Here is a 17,300-nt window from a genome sequence, read left to right on the forward strand (position 1 = left end):
TCAGATTTTTGTACTGCTACACTTTTTTGCTGTTACAGCAGCTCCGGTATTAATTTTTACCTTAGCAGAAGATACCAGGGTTTTTCTGAGACTCAAGTCCAATAGAGAATCACAGAATGGTTTGGATTGGAAGGGACCTTACAGCTGCTCCACTTCTAAACCCCTGCCATGTGCAGGGACACCTTCCACTAGACCAGGTTGCTCCAAGCCCCATCCAACCTGGCCTTGAACACTGCCAGGGATGGGGCAGCCACAGCTTCTCTGGGCAGCCTGTGACAGAAGCTCAGCACCCTCACAGTGAAGAACTTCTTCCTTATATCTAATCTAAATCTCCCCTCTGTCAGTTTAAAGCCATTCCCCCTTGTCCTACCACTACATGCCCTTGTAAAAAGTCCCTCTCTAGACTTCATGTAGACCCCCTTTAGGTACTGGAAGACTGTTACAAGGTCTTCCCAGAGCCTTCTCTTCTCCAGGCCAACTCTCTTCTCAAGCCCAACTCTCTCAGCCTGTCTCCATAGGAGAGATGCTCCAGCCCTCAGAGCATCTTTGTGGCCTCCTCTGGACCAGCCTGAGCAGGTCCATGGCCCTCTTGGATTGAGGACACCAGAACTGCAGACAGTACTCCAGGAGAAATCTCACAAGTGCAGAGTTAAAAGGGCAGAACCACCTCCCTCAACCTGCTGGTCACACTTCTTTTTGCTGGGCTCCTTTTGCTGGGGAATCTCCTACTTGAGAGGAAGCCACTGGATCCCTGAACTTATTTAATGGAAATAGCCTCTCTACAGGCCTGAATTACTTTGGGCTGAAAAAGCCCTGGAGATTAACTAGTTCTTTTGTTCCTTCTTTTAAATGCCCCACATCTAATATTGTAGAGCACAGAGAAGATGTCAGATCAAGTAACTCTACAAAGGCACAGACACAGTGGTCTATTTTGGGAGACCACACTTGAAAGCTGTTTTCAAAAAGATGCCAAATCATCACAGTTTTAATTTCCGCTGGGAGCGAAGGATGCTCATTATAAGATACCAAGCCCAGGGTAGTTTCCAAAACCACACACATCCCCCACCACCTCTCCTGTAATTTTAGGCAACACGCTCCGCCAAGAAAATACTCCCTTCACCATCACTGGAGGCTACGTTGAGCAAGTTCTTCTGATTAATTATTCTTAAGCCTGTTTCTAAATGCCAGGAAACACTAATGCTGCGATGCTTGAGAGCAGGAGTTATGAAACCCACTTCCAGGCTGTGCTCTCTCAGGTTTGTCAGACTTGACAGGAACTGAAATCTGCATTAAGTCCTCTTTGGAAAATGCCACTGTCTGAGTTTGACACTGACAGATCTCTCCCGCTATTTGATGCGATGCTTGTGAGAAAAAGCAGCCATTTTAAAATGTACCGATAGAAAAAAAATGCAAGTAGTCTCGAAAGCCAAAAGAGCCTGAAATCACTCAGAAACCATCCGGGGAATGCCGGAGCAGCTGCCCCATCTGCACTACCGCTTCTGGGGGCAGAGCTTTTGTAAACCGCAAAGGGAGTTTATTTCAACACTGACATTTATCAGTCAAAGCACAGGACGAAGGACGTTCTGAGTCATCTCACACAAATCAGAGGCTTTCACCAATCATTGGCAATCATTTTCCTTGCAGAGCAACTGCATGTTCCTCAGTACTACCGAGAGCATGAGGAGATTCAGGGTTTCCTCTGGTGCAACAAGCTGCTGCCTGTCCAAGGCACCCCTCCTGCAAAAGGCTAGGAGATGCTTAGCCAAAGTGGTGCCCAGAGTGCTCAGCTGATCAGAAACTGAAGACATCCTCAGCTCTCAACACAACCCCTGTGCAGAAACCTGCTGCCACATCCCACCGCACCCTCGCCCCATTGCACACCCTGCACTGGCTCCGACCGCGTGACTGCCATCACCAACATCACCGCGCTCAGACATGCGTTATGTCTTCCTGCACCAACTCAAAACCTCATGTTAAGTTTAGAACACAGAGATTTGGGCCAGGTTTTCCCAGACCTGAACCAGCACTAGTATTGCCTCAGCCATAGGAGCCACAAGAGGCAGGAGACAGCAGGGGAGGTGGTGGAAAGCACCCTGGGAAGTAAAGGTGGGGGAAAAAAAGGATGGGATTTGGGAAAAAAAGAGACTGATGGAGCAACTCCCGCCATGCTATTTCTGTCCCAGGAGAGCCATGGCTGCAGCACATCCAGTATTCAGGAAAGGGCAGGTCTCAATACTTGTTGCTCAGCACACACAGGAATTCTCTGCCCTTCTGGCTTTAAAAGCTGGCAGTGGACTTGTTCCTTTTATTTTTGCCCTCATATCCAGCTGCTTGGGTGCCAGCTCACACTGTTCCTACCAGCCCATGCCCCTGCGGTGCAGGGCAGGGCAGGGAAAGCCCCACGCCAGGCCTGCTCACCCTCCCCACCCCACAGCGGCTCCTTTGGGAAGCTCAGCCTTTGGACTGTCCTTATTTTTTAGCCCTGTGGATTTCACCTACCACCCCAGTACACGCCCGAGCACCCCATTATACCCTGTGCTCAGCCCAGCATGTACCAACACGAATCCCGCATTCCCAGCACATCAAGTTACTCAAGACAATGATGTTTTGCCACAAAGATAACCCAATCTGCAATAGATTAGGAAAGTTACATGAGTGCACACCACACACTAACTACAGCGGTGCTGCAAATGAGTACTTTGAAAGGAAACCTCAAAATGTTGTTCCCCTGAGCAGCTAATGGGGATCCATGGTTAAGCCGCTCCTGTTTGACCATGCTGGCTGGCACCGCACTCTGCAGCCTGACGGATAGAGGGGGGAGTTACTGGCAGAGCCTGGATTTACCTCCTTACAGCCAAAACTTACTCATTGGAAGGTCTTTCAAAGCCCAACGAGTGGTCCTACACTAAATTTGAGGCCAGACGGAAGTGCAGGCTGAGCACATCCAGGTTTTTGTAGTTATTTTGCTTCTGTCAAAGCATGACAGGGCATCCGTACAGACATCCACAATGACTCCAGGCTGGATGGGGCTTTGAGCAACCTAGCCTAATGGAAGCGGGTTGAAACTAGATGAGCTTTGCCCCTTCCAACCAAAACCCTTCTGTGACATGATTCTACGCTTACACCAACTGCTCTCATCTTAAAGGGAATGTGAGAAATGCAAATGGCAGGAGGTAACACAAATCCCATGTTTCCAGCAAGCAGAGGGATGACCCCATTTTCATGCTGCTGCTCAAAGAGAATTTTATTGATTCTAAAAGAATTTATCACACAGGGGCCTTTTATTCATTTCTGCACGGATTTTGAAAGGAAGCAAAGAACAAGGAATGAGCCTCACAGCTTGACACACATAAATCCAAATTAGCACAATTTCAAGCTCAGCGTTTGAACAAATGGGCCTGATTTTTAAACAGCAATTGACATGACTAAAAGGATGATGCTTTCTACACTTTTCAGGGCCATGTCAGATCTCTATCACAGCTTCCTGCAAGTCACATTTTATGCCACAACACTGAAGTGCTGCCTGTCAGACCCCCTTATAAACTTGCACCAGGGGCTCCTGCTGAGAAGGAAAAACACCCCAGTCCTTACAGTGCAACTTAATGCTCACTCCTACAGGAAAGCAAACAAAAAATCCACAGCACAACTATATGCAGCCCAGCCAGGTCCATCACTGTGTGACCCACACAACGAGGCACTTTCCACTGGTGTTTCTCACCCCTGGTGTCCAAGCAGAGCCCCACAGACCTTCGTACCTCACACTCATGCTCCAGAGCATCCCAGTGCCAGACAAATGGTCCCTTCGCTGCCCAGAAGACAAAACTTAGTTTCTTGCCCTCAACCCTCCCAGGAGTTACCACCCCAGGTCAAGCAAAACTGGCTTCTAATTAGAAAACTCTTCACGCAGCAAGCAGAGGAAAAGTGCTCTTCTAATTCTGCAACAAACATCTTCATAACTCTTAAAAACCAATGAGTTAAAGTGTTAAGACATTGTCTTATATTTCCCTTAGCAGCCCTAACTAAAATGAGCATCTCCGAAGAGCTCTAAGCAAGCCCTAATTTGCAGATTATGCAGTTTGGATATCCATTTTTTCCATTGATTATCAGCTTCAAACCAGTCTTAAAAACCTTAAATTACAGCAAACTCACATCATCATAAGGGGAAATACATAAAGTAAAAAGCCATGCAGTTAAACTTAAAAACAAAAGAATCTCATGAGTGACTTCAGAAAAATGTGATGAATGACTTCCCCGCTTGTTTTGTCAACGCTTCCATAGTAATTTGGCAAAAGCACAAAATCACCAAGTTTATACTTTCATCAAATGGCTATAAGCACTGTTGAAATCCCACAGACACGAGGCAGTTAAGAGCAAGCTCCATGTTTTATATGGCATTGTCCATGATCAGTTGGTAAGCTCTCATCTTCTCAGGCTAGTAACTTGAAAACATATTCTCCCTTCTACTCTGAGCCTTAAAGATGACCCTTAGGGTTTCACATATTAATTACCAAAAAAGAAATACCTGCCCTCTCCAGTTATACCCCACAACGTGTAAAATTCATTCCTCATCCATCCCTGCATTACTAGGACTAGGGAGGGCAAGCAAACCCCAGCTCCCAGTGCTGGAACACATCCCTGATACACAAAGCTCTGAAAACCATCCTTTTAATTGACATACAAAGACCATCATCTTTTCATTGACCCTGAGAACACCACATGCTCACAGTCTCTTCAGACAGCTCAGTAGGTTTCAGTGTTTTATGAACCTTTGCCACAAAACCCAGTCCTATACCTGACATCCTCCTGATAACAAGAGCACCAAGCTGTTAGTTAGCATTCAGTTTTGTAACATTGACATGCTAATGACAAATCTGAATTTAAAGCTGGGTTTCAAGTTGATGTTCAATACTAATTTTGACTGAATCCTGTATTTAATTAGGAACCCGTACACCACCCTTACAGGGGCCATAACTCCCAAACTGCACCACTTTTGTTGCTTGGCATCTCAAATTGATCAGGGAACTCTCAAAGTTTCCAAACAATCTTTCTTTCCCACCCACAGTCAAGCTCTTCAGCCTGTGCCTTAAAACCCACAGCAGTTTAGGAATATAATAAGCAATTCTTCAAATCCAAGACCTATCAATATCTAAATGTTTATACATGCAAATGTATAACATATACACATATACATACATGTATTCATACACAGTGTATACTGCTCAAACTGAAGCTCTGACCAAAATGACCAACAAATGGAGAGCACAGAAATGAATTCTCAATTAAAAAACCAAACACCACACCAGAAACACGACTACCATCCAACAGTACTTACAATTATCTTTTGTGCCTGGGAACAGTATCCTCAGTCAGTTTATACGCTCCTCCTGCAGAGATCCAGCAGCAACAGGGAATGCTTTACCAAGAGAGTTTAATGAGTTTTGGAAACAGGAGAGTTTGAACAGCAACATTAGTACCTGCTTGGTGGACTCAACACAGTCACGCATCTCCTGGAAATGCCACCCCAGTGCTGCCCATGCCTGGAACAATGGCTGTTCCCATCCTACGCTGCTGCAGTGGCACCATCCCACCTTCTCCTTTTTAATACACCTCTGAGCTCCATGGATTGAAGCACCAATGACAATAGCAACTGTTTCCAACCACAATATCTGGGACCAAAGCATAAAAGCAGGGGGGAGACAGAACAATATTAAAGAGCTATCACAAAAGCAGAGGAATTCAAGAGGACCACATTCAAGGGAGCAAAGAGCTCCTGTATGCCCATTGGCTCTCAGTGGAGAGGTGGACATGCCTGTGGAAGGGATTCATCCACTGAAACTGCACAACAGGACAACTCCTCAATACCTGAAGCCTCTGTAACAAGGTTTTGCTGAAAATCACCCAGCATATGGACATATCCACATGTCCAGCAATGGCAGTGAAAGCTTTTCCAAATATACAAGTGACTGTTTGTCAGTGGGCTCATTATATTGTGCTATCAATATTTGCAAAACTTCAAAAACAAACTATCAGAACTGCAGACATTTGAGCTGTTTAACTCCAATTTTGTATTACTAGCAGGATACTACTACCTGCAGCCAAAGTGGAGGATCCAGCAAAGCCATTCCTCCTCCTCATTTACAGCATAGCACTGCTCCTCGACCTTGTAAGATCACTATTGCTCCCTTTCCGAGGTTGAAAATGTCCTGCAGTCAGCACCGAGATATCAAAGGGAACCTACAACTGATGCTCAACAGATAAGACTGAGATTTACCTCCATTTGTTATCATGCATAACTGGCATATAAAGTCCCACACTTTGCACTTTCGAGAGTGTTTCATCACTTCCCCATTAAAACTGTGGCCCTGCCTGAACAGCCAAGTATTGGGCACAGCCTGGTGTCTCAACAGAAACAATCTCCTTTTACAGTCATTTTTAATAGTACTAAGTGTAAGAATTATCAACTGTTTCTCTAAAGAAAACATTGTTTACTCAAGAATGAACAGCGAACTGGAGACAGAATTACAGCAGACAAGGCAGTAATTTCACCTTCCAGGAGGTGCAATGTGTTTGCAAAAGCCTTCAAAGCATTGAATTTCTATTGAGAAGATAAACCAGTAAGTAAAACCACGCTGTTATAACACTAATACACTGGACACTGATGACAGTTCAGCTAGGATCTCTGGTGCCCACCTCTATCACAACTTCAACTGAAAATCTGGAGGGCCTGAACTGGCACAAAAATAGGACACTGGGGAGGCTTTGACCTCTGTAAGCAATGCATCACCTAACCTACATTAGAACTGCACTTCAAGTCGCTACCTCGGCTCTGTGCCACTCACAGGTCCATACTCAGCACCAGAGAAACTGATAATTTGGGAAACTTTTCCACCACACCCAAAAACCACATCAGTGAGAATTCAGACCACGGCATGAGCAAAGGGCTGGCTTTTTGTTTGAGGAGAAGGCAAAATCTCCCCCCCAGAGAGCTCTCATTAAAGAAAGGCTTTCCATTGTTGGAAACTATTCTGTCCAGAGCAACAAGCACCTCCCCTGCAACAGAGCACACAGCACGGGCATGCACTTGGCTTTGTGATTTATTCTATGAAAAGGGTTACCAGGGATGTAGTCATCATCTTCCATAAACATTTCGGGAGCAAAGCACACACGTGATCTCACAACAAGTGCTAGAGGAGAGGGAAGAGTGGAAACCACGTAAGAGTAATCAATCTTACATTCTTGATTTTGCTCATCAAGAAGAGCAGGGAGGCTGAAACACCTGTGTCTTCTCAGAAAGAATGTTTTGTTTCCCCAAGTTCAGCTTCTTTTAAGGAGCGATTACAAGAAGCATCTTCTAGTATTCACTGCACTAGTAAGCACTTAAAATTCACCTTCTGTTCCATGACACTTTCCAAGACAGAGTTTTACATGGTAATAAATGGATTAATGGCTACAAAGACGTTATGGGTAGGATTCAGGATGAATTTCTTTTAACCTTTTACATAGGACTATCTTCCTATTCTTTTGGGGAAATATTTCTAAGATGGATCAAAAGTAAAGTCAATAGCAATGTTTCAGAAATACTCTTGAGAATTATTCAGACAGTCCCACTTGCAACAGATATGGCAAGTTATATACCATATAGTTGTAACTGGCATTGATGTAACACCTCAAAAATATGAATATGCTTAGTAAAGTATGCATAATGTTCTCTTAACTGTGGTAAAAATTATCATCTACTTTGTCATTTTCTATCTGATTCTCGAGAGAAACCACTGCATTTTGCTTAAAAACACCTGCGAATATCTTTTCCAGTGATGTAACAGGGAACTTAGGTTGTACAGGGAACAGAATTGTACTTTCTAACTTGGAAATAGGTTCCATGCTAGATGCAACTCAAAAAATTTGAAGCTCCTTGGAAAATATGGATAAAGGATGTAATTCCTTTGCTTTAACAAGTTACAGCTCTGATACACTTAAAACGACTTAGTTCTGAAGCTGTTTACTGCAAATACAGTCAAAATACAGGGCGTACACTGGCTACATACTTTGCCAACTACAGAAGGATTTCTGTCCGAGGCTTCTTTTAAGCCAGAAAAGGGCAGAGCACTACGGCACGTACACTTGTTTGCTTTTCCATCATCAAGTTTCCTTGTCACTACAGCTGGCTGAGTCTGCACTGGCGAAGCTGTACTCCTTGACTCTGCTGTGCAGCAAAGCCTCACAGTTTTTATTATTTGTACAAAACGGAGACTGCACAAAAGCTATTTTAAGAGCTGACAATTTAGATCTCTAAATATGGTTAATTTGACCATAGAAAAACTCAGGCTTAGTTTTGGAGTTCCTACTCCCTCCAAATGGGACATCTTCCCCAGAACATCAGGAAGGACTTTAAAGATAGCGGGACTTTGCCATACATGAGTTTATGTTTTGGTTTTGTTCCAAACTATGTTGACAGTTACATGACCCAAATGCTGCTGAGTTATAATTCCAGGGATTTGCCTTTCCTCAAGCATCTCTTAGAAATAAACTTGATAAACAAATGCAGCTCTGGGTATATACAAAACCCAAATAAGCATCCAAACAGAGCCTCTTTCATGGACATAAGCCCTATACAAGATGCTTCTCTGGCTGTTCCTGCAGAAGTATTTTTCTGACATATTGCAGTCAGAGACATCTAGCACACTACCAAAGACAACCCAATTAAGAAAAAGCCAACTTTTGTCACAGATTCATAGAATGGTTTGGGTTGGAAATGACCTTAAAACTCATTCAGTTCCAACCCTCTGCCATGGGCAGGGGCACCTTCCACTAGAGCAGGTTGCTCCAAGCCCCACCCAACCTGGCCTTGAACACTGCCAGGGATGGGGCAGCCACGTGGTTGTTACTCAAAATTCAAAACACATCCACATCAGATGTAACACAAACTAAAAATAAAAACTTTACATTGCTAGTGTTGCCCACATTTGAGAAAATTGTTTCAGCAGAGATTCATTTGGCAGAATGAACATTACATTCACCAACAAGAGACCTCCTAACCTTTATCTCAGGACCTCAAATTAGGTACTTTGAACCTCTGCAGTCTGCTGTTGGTGAGAAGACAGGAGATGTACAAAGGCTCAAATTTGAAGTCAAGTTTCCTGGGATAGTCACCACAGCCCTCGCCCTGGTTCCTCCTCCCTCCTCATCACTAAACACCCAATTTGTCCACTACAATAAAGCAACTACTTACCTTAATAGATCCAGAATGTCTCCCGCATGAAGTCCACTCTCCTACACACCCCAAACTGGATGCTTTAGGGCAACAGTCATCAGGCAATAATACTTGTGCCCTAGATGCATGTGTTGTCTCCTTCTCTTCCCACCTATGCTGCTTTCCCGACAGCTCCCGACAGTCAAGGCAGGCCCTGCACACAGTCCCAACCATTCCTCAAATTCCTTCATCAGGAAAGCAGCCCCCATTCTCTTACCATGTTTTTGTGAGCGTCATGTGCATCAACGTGAGATGTAGGGACGAAGCTAGGATGCAGACTGCAAGGAAAGGCCTGAAGGAACACTGTGCCTGATGTCACATCTCAATCTGTGCTCCAGGCTCTTGAGTTTCTGCTCTGTAAAGCCCAAACCCTCCTCACTAAAAACATGTTTTTCAGAAAGCTAGTCTTTTACGACATCAAAATCCAGAGCAGCTACTTCTCTTGGCAGGCTCTTCCAACAGGTAATCAACCATGTGTTAAAAACATAGGTTTATCCTCTCATTTGAATTTGTCTAGCCCTACACAAATGTTTATACCTTTCTCCCAAACAAGGTGGGTGACCTTTAGTAAGCACAGTTTTATCTTACTGGTGTACACATTTTTCTAGAATCAAACTGGAATTTGGCACACCATCCTCAGGCTGCAGCAGCACTTCCCTTGCCTGCACCGTGAGACAGGGCTGGGTCAGCCGGGAATAGGCAGCATGAAGAGGAGGCACAGCCAAGTGCCCACCACTTCTGCATTCACTGCTGTAACTTGTGATCACCTTCTCCTGATGAGAAAAGGCAAAGGCCAAATGAGGAAAAGCTGTTCTTGAAATTTACAGCAGCAGCACAAAACAGGGTGTGCTGGTTTCCTGCATCTCCCTTCCCGGTTTCATGCACTGCAAGTTACACTGAGAAACAGCATGGATGGATGACGGATATTAAGATTTGCCTTTCTTCTTGGGGCTAAAACACCCAATCCCAGAAAAGATGGAAGCAGCACTAGAGTTATTTACTGAAAGGAGCATTGCAGTGGTTGTCCTAACTCAGGTGGTCAATCTTCTCAAGAAAAAAATCTTCCACCTTGTTGCACATTCAGGAGCTTGGTCAGAGACTGAAGGCAGGAAGTTCGTGACCATTACTCATGCTTGTAGATGCACCCAAAACAGCTACAGATTTCTAGCTCTCCTCTCCTGAACCTCCCAGTTTGTACAGAAGAGGTGAATAACATCCTTTTGCTACTAAAGTGAAGGACACTTGAAATAGGGTCAGGTCCTTATTACCCTGTAAAGCACCCAGTATTAAGAAACATATACACTGGGAGGTGTCTGAATGACTACTTAGCAGGGCATGTCCAAATAAATCAAAGTACCCAAGTGCCTTCTGATGAGAAGCAGGATTATTATGGAAAGCTTGACTAAAGTCCTCTGAAGACAAAAGGCTTAGATTTCTTGCTCTGGCCAAGAGAGACCAAAGGAAAGGCTGAGCCTTGGCCATGTGAGTTTTCTCCATTTTCCTCCAGAAATACTTTCATCAAGAAGTCCAAAGTAATTTTAAAACATCCATAGTCTAGCTCCCTTTGGAAGAAGAATGACAGCAACAGATGCTACAGAATATGCCCTTTCACAAAAGCAAAACACAGTACGCTGTTCCTGAGTAAGACAAATATTGCAACAGGATGACAAAATCAAAGGCAGCTCCAACTACGTTTTCCCAGGTAAACTCCTGGGAAAATCAAGCTTGTGACTGCAACCAAGATAGAAGAATCCTATTCCAGCTTCAAGCAAGCTCTGTTACAGACAAAGTCAAAAGAAGTCTCTCTTTTGGCCATAAGGAATGTGTGTTCTACAATGTGAATTCTACACGTCACCCAGGCTGGATTCCACTCCCATACCAGTAACTCATTCAAATTTATAAATAAGAAAGCAGAAGATGTGATACTTAATTTTTAACAGTCAATAAAAGGAGGAATAGAAGCCTTCTTAATGTACTACGTAATTTGTTTCATCACAGAAAAGTCTTTACAAACTGGGTGTTAACACTGAATCTCTAACAGAATTAACATTCAGATGAAAGATTCAACTTAATTCTGACCACTGGTAAACTAGGTACTACCGGGTTGTTTTGGTTTGGGTTGGGTTTTTTTTTCCTATTTTTCTGAAGTTCATTTGAAGTTGGCTGCATTGAAAGGAAGAGATGAAAGAGCTCTCATTTGTGATTCACTATAAAGGTTAAATTATAGGGCAAAGCAAAGTTTTAAGAGTTAATCACTGTAAGCCTCTAAAAATCTATTTCGATTGTCTATCTTAATTCAAGCTCAAAACTGATCTATTTTTAGAGATTTTAAAATGAACCCACTATGCTACATTATTTAAAATGTCAGACAAGAGACAATTCTATTTAGCAGCATCCTTTTAATAAAAGTTTTTACTTCTCTCCCAAATTAAATGTACCTTAATCCCCACCATTACATTGTAAAGCCAACATCTTCTCAGGCAGAAGTCTTCAGCTTCCTTTATTTGGGAGATAATTATCACTAAGGCCAGCAGCACAATCTACCTCACACCAGGACTTCCCACCTTTCAGATTTGGATACTATCACATCCAAACTACTGTATGTATTTCAGACACAGGAAGCATGACAGGGGACATGGTACTCATGCAGGTTTTCAATTAACTTTTTACCAGCTGTTCTAAGAGAGATAACACCTAACCCTGTGCTAAGTCTGCCAGAACTGCTTCCAGAGAAGTTCCAATAAGTTTGAAACAGCAGTCAGCTTGCAGAGGTTCAGGGTTACAGCTCAGATGGTCACAGCATTTTAATTATCATATTTCTTTAAAATCTGACAGCAACATCTCAAAAGCGAGGCTTACTGATTTGTGAAGCAGAGTATAAACCAACCATCTTCTGCTCTGACTTTTCAGCAGTGCACTTCACTCAACAACCAACTCCAGCCAAGGGATTTTTTTTCCAAAACCAAAGTAGATCAAGCAGTAAACCCACTAAAATTATAAATTCAAAAGGCATAGTTTGCAACATTAACAAAGTAAACATGCTTCATTCCAGCACTATTGCAACATAAGGGACATTTCAGCATTTTGCATGGAAAATAAAAAGGCTTTGCTTAAGACAACCACTTGAAGACAAGCAATAAGTACGAGAAAACCCAAACTGTCTATGTTGAGTACATGTAAAGCAAGTCTGTGGTCACAATTCAGTCCCAAGATAAAGAGCCAAATGAACAGACAGTGCAAACAGGCTCCCTTCTCCTATGGCAAAAAAAAGTTTCAAAGTTCAGGTTACTGGTGGATTGGCAGATCAGACAAGTATCTGTATTAGAGCTATCTTGTGAAAACACCGTGACTTAAAGCCTAAATTCCACAACATCCAAAAATCACAAACCAAGCCACAGGTTTACCAAAAGTACTATGAAATGCTTCCACAAAACCATTAACTAATATTCTGATACTAATTTAAAGCACCACACTAACACCAAGCACTTTTCAAAACTTCTTGGACCATAAGCATACAGCTATAGTGCCCATTCTGCAATACAACCACCTTCAGAAATAAGCCCTACCCTGTTACAACCACAGATTGAACAAAGCAACTACCCAGCTCATTTCTCAAGCAGAACAGAAGCAGAATCAGGAAGAAAACTCACATTTCCAAAAATAAAATCTCACTTTCGTTATCCCTGGACCATCCCAGAGATGTGTTCTTCTGAAACACAGAAGTACAGCTAAATACAGAAGACAAGCCTCCACTTACACCTAATGACAACACACTGAAGAGGGCAAGCAAACAGCACAGCTGAAGACAAACACTGACAGAGACATAAAACCCCTCAGCTTAGAGATGATGGTGATTTAAGGCTTACAGATTCTCGTTTCCAACACTCTAAGATTCAGTCCATCAGTTAATCACAAGTTGATACAGAATACATCTTACAAACACTATGTACGCTTAGTCTGCAGAGCGATTTTGCTGTTGTTGCTTATACCACCAACCAATGCCTGGAATTCTATAGAGAGGGTGTTGTAAGAACTATGATAGCTGCAGCAATTTCAAAACGTGAAGCATTCTGAGGCAAAAATACCAAACGTCTCAAGTCAAGCCAAGTGAAAGGGGTAGGTGCCATGCAACCTAAAGAGAAACTTGTGTTACAGTGTACTGCATTGCCATGCAACAGAGACCAAAAAGAGGTTGCATCAAGAAAAAGCATTGCAAAGTCATTGTATTCTACCAATGAGCTTTGAAGCGGAGCATGGAAGAGTAAGTGACTTAGCAGGTTCAAAAACTCCATCTTGGTTTTTTCCAAACCACTGGAAGAAGCTTAATTTAAATGCTATGAAGTCCCTAAACATTCAGAATTAATCCCTCCTCTATGAAGAAATGGTACTTTGAACCAAAGAGCATCTGGTTTGGAAAGCCACCTCATCTCCCTGCTTGATGGCTAGCATTTGCTACAATTAAGAACCTTTTCTGTTATTATTTTGTGCTATTTTGGCCAAAATTTAAGGAAATTTGCTGCCTTTGATGATCCATCATTTCTAGCAAGTAGGTTTTGTACATTCATGCAAATATAAGGAATAACCTAAATTTTTCAGATTAACCTAGTATATGGGTTTTCAAGAGAAAAACTCCTTTCAGTAGCATAAATATGAAATTCTGATTATATATGCAACAAGAAGAATTTAAATTGGATCTACAGTAAACAAAGAATAAGGATTTATTGTGTCTTGAAAATGAAGTTGGATGCAGTATTATTTCAAAAACAACAAACCCCTGTGTTCTACATGTTGAAACAGGTAGAGCCCTATTAGGCTTATATCAAGCGTAAGATGACTTACATCTGGAACTCTCAGTCCACTCTGACCAAGACCACATATTAAACCTAGTTCAATCACCAGCCTGTTCAGACACTGGTATACACGTATGTGCTTACTACTGCAGAAATTTTTACTGATGAATTCTGCCTTCTGCTGACTGATTTCTTTTTTTCTGCTTTTTCTTTGCCAGTTTCACTCTGGAGCAAACTGTTTGTATGTAAGACCCTGAGAAAGACTGCACTTTTCTGGGTAAGATCTATGTGGGTATACATTTACCACTAGCAGCTATACTATCATAATCGTGTTCTTAACTTGAGGTAGGTGATTTAAATGTTAAAGAAGATTACCTGGGAATAAAATAGAAGGTGAAGTTTGGCAGCTCAATGTAAAACCTATGGGTATCCACAGGAAGGAATTCAAACTCAACTCCAGATTGTCCTAATTTTATTTGACTTGGTTAACCAATTTTGAAGCACTTTTTACAGTTAACATAACTTAAAGGAGCACACTGTGTCCTATAAATATAAATTAACATTTTTAATAAGTCAAGACACATCACAACAAAGCCAGATTTTGAAATAAATTTTTCTGTTTAGTTATCTGGATCAAGAAGGAACATACATGGAGAAGAAACAGCATTAACAAGAAAACACTGTTTAGTTCTAAACTGGGTTTGTGCTTCTATACCAAAACCACAACAACAAGAACTCTGCAAAGAACTTGAAGAGGTACATAACTTCTGCAGTCCCAAAACCAAAGTACATGTTCATTTCTTCTTCTGTTATCTGGTTTGGTCCTACAAAATTAATATTAATCATAGAGGGACAAGGGTACCAATACTTATTTTGCTGCTAATGGGAATTCTGTTGTAGCAGTTTGTTAGATGGTTGGTTTGGGTTAAGTTGAATTGGGTCTCCTGCATGATAAACAAGAACAAATCTTTTCAATGTATTTAATATTCAATGCATTTGTTAGTACAAAGCAGATGGTGTTCAGCAAGAGGGCATTAAGTGATCATTTGAAAACACCATGTTTTGGGGGTTTTTTTGATACTAAGCCACACTAAGGAATTTGGTGAAGGCCAGATGTTCAAAGCTGGTGCACAGATAAAAGCTGCACAGCCATGATGTATGTATGAAATTACTGACAGCCTGGCAGGTGTTAGCATATACCAATAGTTATTTGCATGCTTTCTTTATGACATACAGAAGTTAAGTCATCTTTCACTAAACTTTGAAAATCTGGTCTTAGTTACAAATTAACACTTTGCTTCACTCCATTAAGTTAACAAAAGGCATTAATCCATCTCACAATTTTTGGTTGATGAATAAAAATAAGAGTGAGACTTTACAGCTAATATTTCGTGCAAATCTACAACACACGTTTGTCCTCAAAATGAGCAAACAAATCTTAATTAAATATTTTCTTGTATATTACGTTCACTACAGATTATTTTTCAAAGCAATCTTAGAACTTAAAAGTTAGAAAACTTTATTTTTAAACAGAGTTACTTTAGGCTTAGCTGAAAAAAAAAAAAAAAATTATGTACTAGGGCAAAAGATGGAGTTAAGGGTCAGCCTCTGAAAGCTTCTTAAAAATAGGTGCTTCAAATACAGGTTTAGAAAAGAAATTAAACAACATGTTTTCAGTCACACTGAAGAAAACATCTGCAAAGAAAAAAGACCCTCATCCTTAAGACTGAAGAAGAGGTGGTAAAAGAGAAAAGACAAAAAAAATGACCAAGAAAAAAAAAAAAAAAAAGCACTGTTTTCCCAAGTTGCCCAAATCACACACAGACACAAGAAGGTTACAAATGCCATTCATGAAAGAATGCACCACAAACATCAGCATTTATTCATGTTGATTTTTTTTTTTTTAGCAAATGACAAGACTCTTGCTCACTGGCTTCACTTCTGTTTACCTTTTGCTTACATTACACATTGAAACATTTGTCAAAACTTACTAAGCTGTCTGCATTCATGCACAACTAGAAAACATCCTTAATTTATTTAAACCAGAAATGCATTACCAGAAATGTATTAACATTGTTCACTACTAAACATTAAAAAAAAGAAAAAGTTGAAATTATTAAAAAGGTTATCCTGGAAATGTTAACTTCACAGCAGACTTAAAACTACTAATTGGCTCACATTTCAAATTGGAAAAAGCAAGATTCATGCTAGTGTTAGTGTACATCTTGCCCTAGCACTACTAGGTTCACCTTGATCATATATAATAAAAAGAAAAGTGCATACAGAAATTTACAACAATTTTAAGGACAAAAGAATGGTCCAATTGATGTGGTCCCAACAATTAACTCAAAAGTCTATGACAAATACGAGCTTCGGTGAGCTATTTATACTACTTAAGTACGGATATACAGAAAGTCGAGTTCGTTTGAAATCTTCAAAAAAATGTTCCTGTCAATCCTCAAATGGTGGCTGTTATAGCTTAAAATTCTGTTAAATGCGTGCGTTGAATTACTTGTTATCCAAGCGTAGCAGGTGCTCCTTACCATTTATTGTTAGCGACCTTAACTGGCCATCTTCTTCAACTTCTACTCTCTCTTGTCCATTCTCAACAATTCTGTAGGACAAAAACCACAGCCATTTTAAAGCCCTGTAAGCAGTTTGCAAATATATGCCACATCTAGGTTTTTCGGTTGTGTTTTTTTTATATTTTTTTTTTTTTTTTAAATAACAAACTATATGGGAGCACTGCCTGCTTAATGCAACTGTAGTTGGCAAGCTTTGGTATTTAACAGTGCAGAAGCTGTAACTACTAGCCATCTGCATTCCCCTACTGAAATTCTTATTTACAGCAGGAAAATTGCTTTCTGGAAGTTTGAATCCTCCAGTTTGTAGAGTTCACAGTTACAGCTGTTGCCTCATACACTGTCACAGTTTTACTGACACTACACTACTAATTAACACTAAATGTCTTTTGACAGATCAACTGTACAATCTTGGCGCAGACTTTAGTACCTACCCATTTGTTAAATGCATAATAATCTAGATCCAATCACAGTTTTGCATGATGCAAGACACGCAAAACAGTCTTCAAGCCACTTTTAATTTATCAGAGTAATTAATTTGCAGAATTACTGTATACCAAGTTTATGGCCAGCATGTATATTGCAAAATTCAAGTATCCCTGACCATAATGAGAGATTGTTAGAGCTCTGTGGGTTTGGGCTTTGTTTGTTTTAGACATGGGAAGATAAGGAATGTTT

At 41.2% G+C, this 17,300-nt stretch overlaps 1 protein-coding gene across 3 annotated transcripts in view; it reads right to left on the reverse strand.

Moving 5' to 3' along the window:
• The window catches only part of DNAJB6 (DnaJ heat shock protein family (Hsp40) member B6), a 59,422-nt gene that overhangs the window by 14,549 nt on the left and 27,573 nt on the right, over window positions 1-17,300 (reverse strand). For 2 of the 3 annotated variants that reach the window (XM_080610360.1, XM_080610359.1), the window contains exon 8: window positions 16,584-16,654. In XM_080610360.1, the coding sequence (XP_080466486.1) occupies window positions 16,584-16,654 (71 nt within the window). Of the gene's footprint in view, window positions 1-14,495; window positions 16,655-17,300 lie in introns of those variants that run through there. The other variant, XM_080610361.1, reaches the window with a different exon arrangement.

The sequence above is a fragment of the Psittacula echo genome (assembly GCF_963264785.1).
Source record: "Psittacula echo genome assembly, chromosome: 2".
Lineage (NCBI taxonomy): Eukaryota > Metazoa > Chordata > Aves > Psittaciformes > Psittacidae > Psittacula > Psittacula echo.